Below are 16,151 nucleotides of genomic sequence, written 5' to 3' on the forward strand. Positions count from 1 at the left end.
GCGGGCGTCGATTGGCCAGGTCCGCCTCGTTGCTGGCCCGCCCCCCTGACGGCCTGACGCGAAAGCCTACCAGGAGCGCGCAAAGAGCCGCAGCGGGCGCCGATTGGTCGGCGCTTCCGCGGCGGGTGTGCCTAAAATGCCCTCCCGCCTCTCGCGAGCAGAGCGTGCCCTGAGGGTTCCGCGCGACGGCTGGGGCTGCCTGCGCCATCCCCGGCGGAGCCCTGCCCGGGACAGGGTCCCTCGGACGCCTCCCGAGCCGTGCAGAGCAGGGCCTCCGTGCGGGGGCCCACACCGTAGGGGCCAAGGGGAGCGCATTTCCCGGGCGGTGGGATGCCCTGGGCGTAGGCTAAGTGCGTCGGCGTTGCGCGCTTCCGACGGCGGCGCGGTGAGTTCGTGTCATGGGGGCGTCGCTGCCGGGCGCAGCCGCGGCCCCGGGGCGGTGGCGGGGCGGGCGGGGGCGCGCTGTCCCCAGAAGCGCGGGCGTCTCGCCGCTCGCGTCACACTCAGCTTGGGGTCGGAGCGCCCTGCCTGGGCCCGCGTGCCGGGGCAGCTCGGGCCGGTGGAGCTCGGAGGCGCCGGGCTCCGTGGCCTTCCTTGAGACTGAGTCGCCGCGAGCCTGGCAGCGTCGAGGGCGTGTCACGCAGGCCCAGGCGCTGACCGAGCGCCGGGTGTAGGGAGCGGCCCCTCCCGGCTGCACCGCGGAGGCCGCGCGGCGTGGCGAGGGGCTCCGGCTGCAATGAGCGCCCTGCCTCCTTCGGGGGAAGGAGCCCTCGCTCCACCGGCCTCGGCCCCACCGCAGCCCGCCCTCCGTCCACACGGGATTTCCCGAGCGCATCGGACACCTGCCGCCTTTGATGGCAGGGACGGCCGGGGATGGACAGCACCGTGGCGGGTCAATCTCAATACTTGCCTCAGTGATTCTACCACGAAAATGCCTTTGTTTATTTACACTTTACTGTTTTCAAAATATTTTCTCTCTCTCTCTCTCACACACACACAAACACACACACTTTAAAACAAAGGTTCGGATGACAAGCCTTGGGGCAAAGGGGCTCAGAGGCATGCCCTGATGGGGAAGTGGCCAGCCCACCCCACCCACCAGCTTGGAAGCGGGTGACATTAATGTCCTGAGAACTTGCCTCTTGCTGGCTCAGAAAGGGGTGACTCACTCTGGTCGTTGGATTGCTCAGGGGATTCCCACAGGAGTTTCTTCCTGCCAAAAAGAAAGCAAAAGTCACCCCACCAAGGGCAAGGGTGGGTGGGGAGATGTCCCTGGGCAGAGTCAGCAAGGGCTGCAGCATCTTCCCACTCCCTGGGGGCTGGGGTCTCAGGAACAGCAAAGAGCACCATGATTCAAGCCTGGGGATGGGGACAGAGGCAGCCTTGGTGCCCTGAACTGAGGGAGTGGGTGCCCCTGGGGGACAGTACAGCCTGAGCCCGGATCAGAGTAGGTGCTGCTGTGGGCAGCAGCGGCTCACCCACTTGGCCAGGGCAGGGAGGCAAGTACACTGAATAAACTTTACAAAAAAGGGGAAATACTCATGGATTAAAATTACATTACATTAGGATGGGTGCAGGGGCTTACACTTATATTCTCAGCACATTGGGAGGCTGAGGCAGAAGGATCCTTCAAGGCCAGGAGTTTGAGACCAGCCTGGGCAACATAGCAAGACTCCATCTCTACAAAAAAATAAGGAAAAGCTAGTCAGGCATGGTGGTATGTGCCTGTAATCCTAGATACTGGGGGCTGGGAGGCTGAGGCAAGAGGATTGCCTGAGCGCAGGAGTTGGAGGCTGCAGTGAGCTATAATGACGCCACTGCACTCCAGCCTCGGTGACAGAGATCTGAAAAAAAAGATTTAACTAAAACTGCCATTACATTAATGTGCTTTTCCAAAAACAAGACGGGAGGGGTACTTACAGCACTATATCAGATTTTGACATTAATGAATAACAATATCATAGTCCAGTTTCTGGTTTTGAGTTTTAATGTCTGCAATTTGACAACTTTGTCAAGTTGGTCTTTTTCTTGTACTGTTTTTTTTGTTTGTTTGTTTTGAGACCGAGTGTCACTTTGTTGCCCTGGCTAGAGTGAGTGCCGTGGCGTCAGCCCAGCTCACAGCAACCTCAAACTCCTGAGCTTAAGCAATCCTACTGCCTCAGCCTCCCGAGTAGCTGGGACTACAGGCATGCGCCACCATGCCCGGCTAATTTTTTCTATATATATCTTAGTTGGCCAGATAATTTCTTTCTATTTTTAGTAGAGACGGGGTCTTGCTCTTGCTCAGGCTGGTCTCGAACTCCTGACCTCGAGCGATCCACCCACCTTGGCCTCCCAGAGTGCTAGGATTACAGGCGTGAGCCACCCCGCCCGGCCTCTTGTACTGTTTTAATAGACACTCTGGCCATGTTTGCTCATCTATTTTTGTTCATTGTTGATCAAAGAGCACTTTTTATTAACCTGAATTTTGAAAATTTTCTTTCACTTAAAACCACAGACACACAGTTATGAAGAACCTTCAACAGAAGATGCAACATCAGAGACTTATAACCTGTTTCATGGTACATTCCAGTAACTGATTCTGTCTTTGTTTCTTTGAAGCTGATTCTACTGGCCTTCAGAGGTCTATGCAGTCGAAAAAATTGTAAATTCAAATGAAAACTCCATGTGGCCATGTGGACTGATGATGGAAATCACTCAGCTATGGCTAACGTCGCACTTTGGTGTTGAAATGGAGGAGCACAAAGTGCCCCCAGGGTTGGAAGTACACACTGCACCCGAATTCCAGGGACTTCCTCTAGAAGCACAGCATGCAGCTGGTTTCCATGTAGAATGTGAAGTTGTGTCATGCAGAGCTTAGCTCTCCACCAAAACTCAGCAGTCACTGCAGCAATTGTTTAGCACTTAATCCAACAAAATTATGTAAGATTCCTGGCACACAGGAATAATGTTAGAAAACATTTTGTTACTTAACATCTGCTCTTTGGGTTTTCCCTCCAATTTGCGGGAGGAGGTGAGGTCGGAGAGAGATGCGCTGCATTGGCGCTGTGCACGTGGAGAGGCCTGGGCACCTGTGCCGGCTGGGCTGCCCAGAGGGGCTGAACACTCCAGGACTGGCCAGGACTCTGTGTGAGGAGCAGCTGGGCCCCCAGAGCCCCTCGCCAGCTAGCATAGCAATGTGACTTTCCCATTCTCCTACAGCTGGCTGGAGGTGACAGACCTTGGGGCTCTCTGGCCTAAGGGACACCAGGCTTAGTCCTTCCCCGGTGGCTCCCATGAGGCCAGCAGCCAGGCTAAGCAGGACACGGTGAGGAGGCCGCATGTTGCTCTTTGGGACACCAGAAGAAGTAGCCCTGTCCTACGCAATCGCCCCGCTGTGGAACTAACACTGGAAAATCCTGCCAGGCACAGAAGGCTGCCAGCTGCAAGAGGACAGACAGCCAAGGACCCGCAGACACTTGAAGAAAAGACAGAGCGCCATACTGAGGGAGGAGGGCGGGTACAGGGACCAGAAGAACATGTGAAAAGAACTAAATTAGTCATCTCAGAGGAAAAAGCACTCGTGAGACAGAATGCTGTAAAATTCAGTACTATAAAAGGAATACGTAAACTAAGAAGGAGCGCTTAGAAATTAAAAATGTGATATTAAAATGTAGATAAAAGGGTTATACATTGAGGAAATCTCCCAAAATTAGAACAGAAAGAAAAGGAGTTTAAAAATAGAAAAGAGGCCGGGTGTGGTGACTCACACCTGTAGTACCAGCACAATGGGAGGCTGAGGCGGGAGGATCGCTTGAGCCCAGGAGTTTGAGGTTGCTGTGAGCCATGATGGTGCCCGGGCAACAAAGCAAGACCCTGCCTCAAAAAAAAAAAAAAAAAAAAAAGAAGAAGAACAAGAAGAAAAGAAAAGAAAACATTAGAGTTTCATCCAGGAATCCTAAAATCTTAGTAAGAGGAATTCCAGAAAGTGGGAATAAATGGTAATGGGTGTCTTTGTTTCGTGCTGCTACCACAGAATACCTGAGACTGGGTAATTAATAAAGAGCAGAGGTCTATTTCTTACAGTTCTGTAGGCTGAGATGTTCAACAATTAGGTGCCAGCAGGTTTGGAGTCTGATGAGGGCCTGATCTTTGTTTCTGACATGGCGCCTTAGATGTAGCATCCCCTGGAGAAGGAGCGTCATTCTCACACGGGGAGAAGGGCGTGAGAGCCAAGACGGGGCAGGGTGGGACGGGAGGGAGAGAAATGAGGCCGAACTCCCTCTCTTACAACCAGCCCACTCCTGAGATAATGGCATCCATCCATTCTGTCCTCACGACCTGACTGCTTCTCATTGGGCACCACCTCAGCACTGCTGCTTTGGGGATTAAGTTTCCCACACACGATTTTGGGAGGACACCTTCCAACCATAGCAAAGGGGAAAGAAGTAACTAGCACAAGGAAATATCCCCTAAATGGCATTATTTTCCAAATTTAGAGGGCTGAGAATGCTAAGCAGTGGATGGACTAAGCCACACCAGTCTCTCGCCATGAAATTAAAGAACGATGACCATAAATAAAAGGTCCTGAAGCTGTCCAGATGGGGTGGCGACAAGATCCCACAAAGGTCACATATGAAGGATGGACGACCACAAAGACATGAGACATTCCACAGTGATAATAGCAACCAGAACACAATGGCATGTGCCCTTGAAATTATAAGAGAAAACCATTTCCAACCTACATGTACTCTTGAGCACAGAGTCCTGATAACTTTAAGATCAATGGACTAAAAAATTTCCAGAAATCTAATAAACTGATGGGTTCATGAAATTGCTAATCAAGATCAAGACAAAACTGATTACATGAAATTAAGTAATTGATGATGAAGATAATGTTTTATGACTTTTATTTAAAACATTAGCCCTTAAATGCTTTGTCTTCTAGATTTAAGAAAAATTTCTCTCATAAGCTATCTATAGTTTCAACAATTTGATAAAGTATACTTTGTGAACGGAGATGGAAGCATTTGCTTTTATTCCCTTCCTGATTCCTCCAGAATCAGAAACGACTTATGAGTATTCTTATTTTTTTTTTCCAGAGAGAGGGTCTCACTCTGTTGCCCAGGCTGCTGTGCAGTGACACAGCTCACGGTCAGCTCAAACTCCTGGCCTCAAGTGATCCTCCTGCCTCAGCCTCCCAAAGTGCTGAGACTTCAGGTGTGAACTACCACACCCAGGCCTTGTGTTTTTTTTTTTTTTTTTTTTTGATTAAAAGTCTCCCCTACCCCACTTTTTTTGGTCTCAAATGAGTTTAGGGTTAAACTTTTTTTATTAGTAAATACATTTTTTATTTGTATTATTTTTTCATTTGCTTATACTTTTTAAATTTTATTTTAGCACATTATGGGGGTACAAATGTTTAGGTTGCATATATTGCCTTTGCCCCACCCAAGTCAGAGCTTCAAGCATGTCCATACCCTAGACAGTGCACACCACACCCATTAGGTGTGAATATACCCTTCTCCTACCTCTCCCACCTGCCCCACACTCGATGAACGTCACTACTACATGTGCACTTAAGTGTCGGTCACTTAAGTCAGTCAAACCAATTTGATGGTGAGTACATGTGGTGCTTGTTTCTCCATTCTTGTGACACTTCACTTAGCAGAATGGGCTCCAGCTCTATCCGGGATAATACAAGAGGTGCTAGACCACCGCTGTTTTTTTTTTTGTTGTTCTTTGTTTTTTTTTTTTTTGGAGACAGAGTCTCACTCTGTCACCCCAGGAGGTAAAGTGCAGTGGTGTCATCATAGCCCACTGCAGCCTCACACTCCTGGGCTCAAACAATCCTCCTGCTTCAGTCGCCCAAGTAGCTGGACTACAGTTGTCACTACCATGCCAGGCTAATTTTTATCTTTTGTAGAGACAGGGTTTTTATGCATTGCCCAGGCTGGTCTCTAACTCCTGGCCTCAAGTGACCCTCCCGTCTTGGCCTCCCAAAGTGCTGGGATTACAGACATGAGCCACCACGATGGACTAAGACTTCTGTTTTTAAAGTCTTGGATGGAATGCTATAAGCAGTGAGGTCTGTCTCAACACTAGTAGAAAAGTCAGAAGATTCAAAGTAGGCAGGGTGCTCGCTTCGGCAGCACATATACTAAAACTGGAATGATACAAAGAAGATTAGCATGGCCCCTGTGCAAGGATGACATGCAAATTCATGAAGCGTTCCATATGTTATATACATAACCTAAACATCTGTACCCCCGTAATATGCTGAAATTTGAAAAAATTTAAAAACAAAGTAGGCAGGAAAAAACATGAACAGAGAACTTAGAAGATTCTACATCTTAACTCTGTAGCTGCAGCTTTCTCAAATAATGACCACTTGAGCTCATTGGGAGTGTCAATTTTCCTTGATATAATTTTGCTCATCAGTTTAAAAATGTACATAAGAATGGGCCACGTTAGCCAGCTGGAATCCCAGAAAACCTGGCATGCCTTAACGTTTGAGAATTCCATTCTGTTCCTTATTGATCTTCTAAGAGCAAAGAAAATCCTATAAATCCTGTCAGGGAATGTCAGTTTAAACCAGTGTTTAAGATGGTGGTGACCAACCTACCCTAGTGGCTTTTAATTGGCCATCCTGTACCCACCATTTAGAATGTTCATTTTTGCTCTTGGAAAATGTTCAGAAAAAAAGCAAGAGATCAGAGTTAAACCAAATCAAAAGAGACCAGGATAAGAGTGTTCACTAAAATTTTAATCTAAACAGGCTGGGTGTGGTGGCTCACACCTGTAATCTTAGCAAAGTGGGAGGATCCCTTGAACCACGAGACCAGCCTGAGCAATAGCAAAACCCCATCTCTGTAAGAAATTAAAAAATTAGTGGGGCCGGGCACGGTGGTTCATGCCTGTAATCCTAGCACTCTGGGAGGCTGAGGCGGGAGGATCGTTTGAGCTCTGGAGTTCGAGACCAGCCTGAGCAAGAGCGAAACCCCATCTCTACTAAAAACAGAAATTAGCTGGACAACTAAAAATATATATAGAAAAAATTAGGCGGGCATGGTGGCGCATGCCTGTAGTCCCAGCTACTCAGGAGGCTGAGGCAGGAGGATCGCTTGAGCCCGGGAGTGTGAGGTTGCTGTGAGCTAGGCTGACACCACAACACTCTAACCAGGGCAACAGAGCGAGACTCTGTCTCAAAAAAAAAGAAAAAAAAGAAAAGAATTCTAAATAATAAGTCCTCTGTAAGAAGCATTTTAGATGAAGTTGCAGACCAAGAAACATTTGAGAAGATGAAATTCTGGAAAATCCACTTTTACTCATGACAAAGTAACTAGCACTGGTGTTACCACTCACCATAAACAACTATAAAATTGGACAAAATACAGGAAGTGACTGTTTTCAGCCAGTGGGAAACAGGCAGTGTAAGACTGAGAATCCAAGAGAAGGGAAACACATGAGGTTGACCCACATTCTCTCTGGCTTTCTGCTTGGGAACAATTTCTTAACCTCGTCACAGAGAGGTGGACACCAGGCAAATGTGGCAGTCCTGCTAGAGTGAGGAGATGGAAGTCAGAGTTCCAGGCAGCATGAGTAGCTGGAATTGGCAGAATGGAACAGCAGAGAGGAGGGGGCTGCACAGCAGGGTCCAGAAATCTCTTACGGGTCCTCAGCCGAGTGAGTGACTGTGCAGAAGAGGGCAAGACCCCAAGCAGTCTGGCGTAGAGCAGCTGCTGCAGAACTGAGGGGCTGAAGACACCAGAGGCTGACAGCACTGAGACACTGGAAGTCTTCCTTACCCATATCAGAGTCCTCGTTAACACCCAGGTATTCAGCTGAGTCTCCAGAAAAATTGAGAACAAGGGTCAAGACCTAGATTAAGACCTACTCTGGAGCTTAGACCAAGTCTCGGCAGGATCAAGGAGAGCCATCAGCGTACGCACTGCCTGCCAGAATAAACGCAAAACTCCACAAAGACAGACACTGTAATCCAGACTCCATACAACGTGACTTCCATGGTGTCCAGCACAAATTTACTGGACATCCAGAGAAGCAGGAAAACGTCCTGTAACCAGGGAGCACAGCAATCAATAGAAAAGACCCTGCACTAACCCAGATGTTGGATTTAGAAGATGAAGACTTTGATGCACTGGTTATAAATATGTTCAAAGACTTGAAACATAGCTTAACTTACAAACAAATGGGGAATCTCAACAGAGAAGTGGAAACCACTGAAAAGAATCAAATGGAAATCATACTACTGAGAAGTATAAAAAGTACAATATCTGAAATGAAAATTTCTTTGTTTGGGCTTAATATATTGGAGATGGTGGATAAAAAGATCAGTAATCCTGAAGAAAGAACCACAGAAAGTATACAGTCTGAAGGATGAAGAAAATAAAGATTGAGAAAAAGAACTACAGGACATACCAAGTGGAATTACGTACATTAAATTGGAGTCCCAGAAGGAAAAAAAGAGTGGGACAGAAAAATAAAAGTATTTGAATACTAGTGAAACTTTACCGATGTACAAGATCTAAGATCAGTGAACCCAAGCAGGATAGACACAGAGGAAAGTACACTTACTTGGGCACACAACAGGAACACTGAAGATCATGGGGAAATCTTGAAGTAGCCAGGGGACATGTCACACCACCTGCAGGGGACCAGGGAGATACTCGCTGACTTCTCACTGGGACCGATGGAAGTCAGAAGGCAACTGGACAACATGTATAAATACTATATCCTTCAAGAGCAGGGTAAAATAGAGACACTTGCAGTTAAATGAAAGATGAAACCATTTATTTACAGCAGACAGTACTACAAAACACTAAGGAAAATTGTTAGTTAAGGCTGAAAGGAAATGACACCAGAGAAACTCAGATTTACACATGGAAGCGAATAGACATTTTTTTTGTTGTTGTTTTCCAGAAAGCTTTGGAATTTTCTTTTTTTTTTTTTCTTTCTTTTTTTTTTTGAGACAGAGTCTCACTCTGTTGCCCAGGCTAGAGTGCCATGGCATCAGCCTAGCTCACAGCAACCTCAAACTCCTGGTGGACACCTACAGAGGACAGTTAGGTCTAGATGTCCCTTCTCCCAGCGGATGCCAACTAGAGCAGTTACACTACGAAGCTGGCTCAGCTTCATGTGCAGGTTGTTCCCGCCACAGCTCTAGGAGGGGCCTCCCTATGGGTTCCCGAGGTCGGTGCTGTTACTGGCCAAGTAGGACACTTCACCTGCAATCTGCTACGACCGCTGCCTCTTTCCAGGCAGATCCACCTTCCTCACACTCTCCCTGGGGTCCAGTGCCACTGGAGTGGCTGCAGGCATTTTTGGCACGTGACTAAGGGGAACTTAAGTTGAGGTGCACTTAGTCAGGGTTCATGGGATACCTTCAGGCACTCCAGTCACGTGCCTGCCGGCTGTCCAGGAACAGGAACATCTTCCAAGGCTGCGAGTACTTACCTACACAGTGCACAGACTTGCAGCAGTGCTGTAGCGAGCTCATCCATTTGAAGCCCGGAAACCTTGTTTTCCCCAAACCAATGTCAATACCATTAGATACAGATTTGATCAAGCACACCAGAGAAATGTCTGAATCATCTTTCTCTTTTTTCTATAAAACAATTCTGCAAAATTGTGATGAGACGATCAAAGAGAATGCAGGCAGAAATGGTAAGCAAAAACATTAACGAGCTGCATCAGTTAATTCATATAATTGTTGTTTTTCTGAATATTGTGATGCTTGTGAAATTGATGTTTAATTTTTTTTTCTCTTTTTAGTTTATGTTTCATGCTAAGTCTGCCAGAGACTATGTTTTTTAAAAACTTGTAACTAAGCCAGACGCACGCCTGTAGTCACAGCTACTTGGGGGCTGAGGCGGGAGGCTCCCTTGAGCCCAGGAAGGAGTCCAGCCTGAGTAACATAGTGAGACCCTGTCTCTAAAGAGAAAAAAACTAAAAAAAATTTTTAAATAAAAAATTATAACTTACTGATTACTTTTCTCTTTATAAAAATTATTGTAAAATACCTGTAAACTACATTACAGGGTTATTGTAAAAAAATATATATGTCTTATACATTATACAAAATATATTATGCAAAAACATTCATTTTTGTAACTAATTTTGTTTTCATAATTTTGCAGTATTTTTCTTAAAGAGAGCCCCCCTCCGAGTTGTCTATGTTTCAGGCCCCACAAAACCTGCCCTTGCCTCTGTCCCCAACATTCTTGCATTATATGAGCGCAGCTCCCGAGAGACAGAACTTCAAATTGTGCGCAGGGCGGCAAAAGGGCAGGAAACAGAACCAAAGTGGAAGCGCAGGGAAACCGACGGGCGGCCTCCAGCTGCCGCTCCGGACCGCTTCGCCCACGTGGCCGGGCCGCCACCCGGGAAAGGCAGGCCTGGGCCAGCCGCGAGTCAGGTGCGGCTGCGGCCGCCTCGGCTCGCCCAGAGGCCACAGGGCCCGCGGGGCCGGGACGCCGGGCCCAGGCTCCCCGTGCCCACTTTCCTCCCGCGGGCCCAGTGCGGCCCGCTGCCCGGGCTCCCTTCCCCCGCACCCCGCCTTCCCCGCGGCCCCAGCCCGCCCTCCCCGCCAGCTTGGCCCCCGCCCTGCGCCCCCCAGCGGCGGTGACTCTCCCGGAGGCCCGGGCCCCGACGTCGCCCGCCGCACGACGCCCGCGCGCGACCCTGGCGTTCCCTCAGACGAGCCGGGCACGGATTGGTCCCGGGCTGCGGGAAGTGCCCGCCCCCCGAGTCGCTGGCCAATGGGAGCCGGAGGCGGGGCCGCGGCGCAGGCGCCGGAAGCGGGGAGGCGACGAGGGGACGTCGCGTCACTGCGCCGGGTCTCGAGCAGCTGCTGCGGAGCCGCCGGACGGACCGCCGCCCCCGCCCTCCGCGCCATGGCCGAGAGCGACTGGGACACCGTGACGGTGCTGCGCAAGAAGGGCCCCACAGCTGCCCAGGCCAAATCCAAGCAGGTGCCTCGCCGCGGGGCGGCCGGGCTAGTCGCTGGGCCGGGGCCAGGGCAAGGCTGGGGGCTGGCGGGAGGACGGTGGTCGAGGGCTGGGGCGGGGCAGGGGGTGGAGGCCCGTCAGGGGACGGAGACTGGGCCGGGGACTGGGGTTAGGGTGCGGGGCACCGAAGTGGGCTGGGGGCAGGAGTTCAGGAAGAAGAGGGAGCAGGGAACGGGCGGGGTCGGCGGACGGGGTGACGGACAGCGACAAGGGTCAGGAGACTGGGGCGGGCTTAGGGTTGGGGACCAGTGTGAGGGCGAGGGCCAGTGGACGGGAGGGGTGATGGGGCAGGGGACAGGGCGAGCCTGGACCTGGGACTGGGCTGGGACCAGGGAGGACGGGGTCAGGGAAGGGACTGGGACGGGGCGGGGACTGTTGGTGGAGTCAGGTGCTAGGATGGGGCAGAAGGTGGGACCCAGAGGCGGGGACAGGGATGGGGCGGGACTGGGCTGGAGGGACCAGTGGGTGGACAGCAGTTAAGAGGCAGGGTGGGAGACGAGGAGGGCACAGAGCTGGGTGACCAGAGGGGGGTTGGGGACGGGGAGTGCCTGTCCCTGGTCTGAGGTGGCCTAGAGACTCCGTGCGGATGGATCCTGCTCCCTCCAGTTGCAAGGGTAGAAGGGCATGCTCTGAACACTGTTCGGGTGGAAGGAGTTGCTAGTGTGGCTGACCCACCCTCAGGGCAGCTGTGCCTCAAATGTAATGTGGGGAGTGCTGTTCAGTCACTGCCCCTGCTTGGTTTGTACCCTCAGGATGGCACCGAGTGCCAGTCAGGCCAGGACAAGCTGGGGTCCTGGGAGTCCTGGTGTCGGACATGTACTGATCTCCTCTGGGCTTACCAGTGGCATGGTTAAAACCAAATCCAGTTGCCCTTTTTTTTTTTTTTTTGAGACAGAGTCTTGCTGTGTTGCCCGGGCTAGAGTGAGTGCCGTGGCGTCAGCCTAGCTCACAGCAACCTCAAACTCCTGGGCTTAAGCGATCCTACTGCCTCAGCCTCCCGAGAGGCTGGTACTACAGGCATGCGCCACCATGCCCGGTTAATTTTTTCTATATGTATATTTTAGTTGGCCAGAGAATTTCTTTCTATTTTTTTTAGTAGAGACGGGGTCTTGCTCTTGCTCAGGCTGGTCTCGAACTCCTGACCTCGAGCGATCCACCAGCCTCGGCCTCCCAGAGTGCTAGGATTACAGGCGTGAGCCGCCGCACCCGGCCTGCCCTTTTCTTTTAAAGGAAACTTAGTAGCCACAAGTTAGCAGTCGTGAACAATTTTGTAGAAAGCATCTTGGAACATATCACACTTAGAATGTCCTGCAAGTTGCTCCTGTGGACTCTTAGAAGCCTCAACAAATACATTAGATTAATAATCAGTGACTATAGATCAAACAGCATCATTGTTATTGGCAATGTTTCCAGGGGGAATGCAGGTTTCCATGAGATGTGTCATCTCTGTTTTATTAGGAGCCAGATTCAGGGAGGAAGGCCACACTAGGCCAACACTTGGTGTTCCTTCCTGCTTCTGCAGGAGAGTCTAGCAAAGAAGTCAATGTGTTTCAAATATGATTTCTAGAAAGAATCCGTTAGTACTTGCCAGTAATCTGGGTTACCTGGGAAGATAGCTTGAGGCCAGGAGTTAAAGACCAGCCAGGGCAACATAGTGAGGTCCTGTCTCTTAAAAAAAAAAAAAAAAAAAGAACAATCCAGTAGATTGTTTTTCTCAACAGCAAACGAAGTGATCTGTTTTTCTTTTTTTAGCAGCAGTTTATTGTGAGTTTCCAGGATATTCGATTTAGAGGGTTTTGTATAATGAGCTTGGATTATTAAACTCAGCATTGTATGTCAGTCCTTCAAAACCACTGGTCAGGCTGGGCGCGGTGGCTCATGCCTGTAATCCTAGCCCTCTGGGAGGCTGAGGCGGGTGGATCGCTCGAGGTCAGGAGTTCGAGACCAGCCTGAGTGAGACCCCGTCTCTACTAAAAATAGAAATAAAAATTATCTGGACAACTAAAAAAATATATATAGAAAAAATTAGCCGGGCATGGTGGCACATGCCTGTAGTCCCAGCTACTCGGGAGGCTGAGGCAGTAGGATCGCTTAAGCCCAGGAGTTTGAGGTTGCTGTGAGCTAGGCTGACACCACGGCACTCACTCTAGCCCGGGCAACAAAGTGAGACTCTGTCTCAAAAAAAAAACAAAAAAAAAAACCACTGGTCATTAGCAACATGCTAATTGGCTAACAGCAGCCTAAATTTGTGTGTGCTAGACACTGGCAAAGCTACTTTTGATCAAAAAAAACATTTTCCAATTTTCTAGGCCATCTTAGCGGCCCAGAGACGAGGAGAAGATGTGGAGACTTCCAAGAAATGTAGGTACCCACGTTTCCACCGGGGACATGTGTCAGGACTCAGGGACTGTGTACCGCTGACGCCAGCTAGGAAGTGTCTGGGGTTTTCTCAGAGCAGCTCTGGTTGGTGTGAGGGCAGCAGGGACTGTTGCCTTCTGCCCACTTCCCATAACTGAGAGAAAACTCTGGAATTCCAGGTTTGTGGGGCTGAATTTGGGGCAGAATTGGGGTCCCTGGGGGCAAGGGCAAACCGAAGACCTCAAAGTTGCCAGGTGGTGGAGCCCACCCTCTGGGTCTGGTTTCCATTGTGAAATCGTTCTGCCTTGGGTTAATTCTAGACCCCCTCTTCTGCTCTCGCCTCACTCCAGGGGCTGCCGGCCAGAACAAACAGCACTCGATCACCAAGAACACAGCCAAGCTGGACCGGGAGACAGAGGAGCTACACCATGACAGGGTGACTCTCGAAGTGGGCAAAGTCATCCAACAGGGTCGGCAGAGCAAGGGGCTCACACAGAAGGACCTGGCCACGGTGAGGCGCGACAGCTCTCCTTCCCCCGGGACTGTGGTGCAGGCAGGCGGTGGCTGGCGTGCAGCCAGCACCTGGAGGGTGGGCTCCACCACCTGTGACTTTGGGGGCTTCAGTTTGCACTTGCCCCCAGGGGCCCCAAGGCCTGGGGCAGCCAGGTCAGACCAGCTGCACCGTCCTCACCTGAGACACGGCCACACGCGGGTGCAGGCCCCACAGCCTCTGAGCGCTGCTGTCTGTCCGGGCTGGGGGGACAGTGGCCGAGACCTGCTCTCCTGGAAGGTGGCTGCCCTGTGTGTGTCTCACTTCAGTTTTCCACCATGTCCTTACTGAACTGATGTGTATAAAGCACATCTTCTCTTTAGAAAATCAACGAAAAGCCACAAGTGATCGCAGACTATGAGAGTGGACGGGCTATTCCTAATAACCAGGTTCTGGGCAAAATCGAGAGAGCCATCGGTGAGTGTCTGTCTTGGCAGGGTGGCCATCCCTCTCCCGGGTGGGGCCGGTGAGAACAGGGCTCAGGAGGCCTGACATGGCCCCTGGGGCGCCCTGTTCTCCGAAGCTGCTGGGACTTTGCCCGAGAGCTGAGCTGCCCCAGGCAGCGCGGGCTGTTGGGACGATGGCGGGGACTCCGGAGTGGTGTCTCGGTCCCTCCTGGGTGCAGATTCCCTCCGCCCCCTGCTGCTGGTCAGCCTAGCCTGGGAACAGAGCAAGTCAGTGCCCCCGTCACCCCCCACTGCTCTGCCCACATGCCACATCCTGCTCTCTCAGGGCCCTTGGTGTCAGCGTGGGCAGAAGGCGGTGCCCACAGGGGACTGCTGCCCTCGTCCCCCTGGGAAGAGGCGTTCGCTCCCTACCACCTGAGATTGTCAGACTCACCCTCTTTCCAGAATTAGATGTGAAACTGGGCGTGTTGGGTGTTGAAAGTCCGGGGTGGGGGGTGACAGTGGTACCCTCTCCCCGACTCCCTCCCAGCTCGACACCGGAGGGAGCTGGCGCTCAGGGGAGATGGGCCCCCTCCGCCTCTCACAGCAGCTGGGCGGGGATAGCCTGGCGCTGCCCTGTCCCTCGACCCTGCAGCAGGGAGCAGCGGTGGTCAGGGGGCCGACGGGACGGCTCGTTTCAGGCCTCAAGCTCCGGGGGAAGGACATTGGAAAGCCCATCGAGAAGGGGCCCCGGGCGAAGTGAGCACAAAGCCTCGAAATCAGCGTGTTCCGGCTGATCTCGTCTGGCTGGTTCCTCCCGACCAGCAGCACCGACGTACGCCTCCTCACGTGGCTGAGCGGAACGCGGGGTCAGGCTTGCGGCCCCTCCCCAACCTACACCTGCTGTCAAACTAAGAAAACCTTGCAAAGTGCCTGCTTTTCCTGGCTTTTTTTCCTCCTTGCTTCCCGTCCCTCCGATGGAGGCGCAGAGCATGGCCTTGCTCTCCCAGGGCGTCTGCCTGGGAGCCATTGTCATAAGCCTGGGGACCACCTTACACGCAGGATGGGACTGAGGATGTCACCAGAAGCTGCTTCTCTAATCTGGCTTTTAAAGAGAAGCTGGTAAAGTTTGTGCCCTGCCTGGTTTATGCCTGGCACGCTGGCCCCCTTGTGGGAAAAGGGGGGGGCGTCTCATGACGGGCTCTGTAGGGTCCCCTGGGGGCTCTGCGGGTCGTTCTTTCTCTGCAGGGTGGTCACCTCTGCATCCATCTGCCAGGACATCAGTCAGCCTCATGTTTCCAAACATGCAGGACATTGTCCAGCTGCACCAACTGCCGCCCTCCCCTGAGGCTGGGTCCCCAGGACAGGCAGGAGCCCAGCAGCTGGTGAGGGTGCTGTGCCCACCAGGACAGCAATGGCTCCTTGGGACAGATGGGTGTCTATGAGGCTGGGCAGAGCCTTCCTGTGGGCAGGAAGGGAGCACCTGGCTATGCAGATGTGTCACCACCTTCCCTGAGGACAGCCACCCACAGCAAGGCCTCTCAGGTGGACCTTCAGGCACTAGCCCTGGGGCCGGAGATACCGGCCCACTGTGTCCTCCATCAGGGCCCCAGAGAGTCACCTTCTCTCTCCGGTCTGGAGGCCAAGCAAGGCCAGGGCTCAGCCTGCATGGCTGTGACTCCCTCAGGATTCCTGGGCACAAAGGAACCTCAGCACAGTGATCTGCAGCCAGGATTGATAAGACCTTCACGTGGATGGCAGGCAGTGGGGGCAGTGCCACGAGGGTAGACAATGGACATGGGGTCCCTTACCAGGGATGGGGGATGGTGGACACGGGGGCCTTTACTGGGG

At 51.8% G+C, this 16,151-nt stretch overlaps 1 protein-coding gene and 1 non-coding gene across 2 annotated transcripts; both read left to right on the forward strand.

The window, feature by feature from the left end:
* The first annotated feature begins 6,115 nt into the window (after positions 1 to 6,115).
* On the forward strand, positions 6,116 to 6,222 carry LOC123646720. Its single transcript, XR_006737982.1, has one exon. It is a non-coding gene; the product is annotated as a U6 spliceosomal RNA (small nuclear RNA).
* Positions 6,223 to 10,796: 4,574 nt separating this feature from the next.
* On the forward strand, positions 10,797 to 15,232 carry EDF1 (endothelial differentiation related factor 1). The gene is made up of 5 exons (XM_045562030.1): positions 10,797 to 10,970; positions 13,316 to 13,367; positions 13,715 to 13,875; positions 14,238 to 14,331; positions 15,002 to 15,232. Exons 1-5 carry the CDS (start codon positions 10,893 to 10,895, stop codon positions 15,061 to 15,063), a joined length of 447 nt encoding a protein of 148 aa, XP_045417986.1. The 5' UTR covers positions 10,797 to 10,892; the 3' UTR covers positions 15,064 to 15,232.
* The last annotated feature ends 919 nt before the right edge of the window (positions 15,233 to 16,151 follow it).

The sequence above is a fragment of the Lemur catta genome, chromosome 10 (assembly GCF_020740605.2).
Source record: "Lemur catta isolate mLemCat1 chromosome 10, mLemCat1.pri, whole genome shotgun sequence".
Classification (NCBI taxonomy): domain Eukaryota; kingdom Metazoa; phylum Chordata; class Mammalia; order Primates; family Lemuridae; genus Lemur; species Lemur catta.

Coding starts and splice junctions, on each gene's coding strand:
- EDF1 (XM_045562030.1), top strand. CDS start 10,893: ATGGCCGAGAGCGACTGGGACACCGTGACGGTGCTGCGCAAGAAGGGC. Junction 13,368..13,714: donor TGTGGAGACTTCCAAGAAAT/GTAGGTACCCAC, acceptor GCCTCACTCCAG/GGGCTGCCGGCCAGAACAAA. Junction 13,876..14,237: donor CACAGAAGGACCTGGCCACG/GTGAGGCGCGAC, acceptor TCTTCTCTTTAG/AAAATCAACGAAAAGCCACA.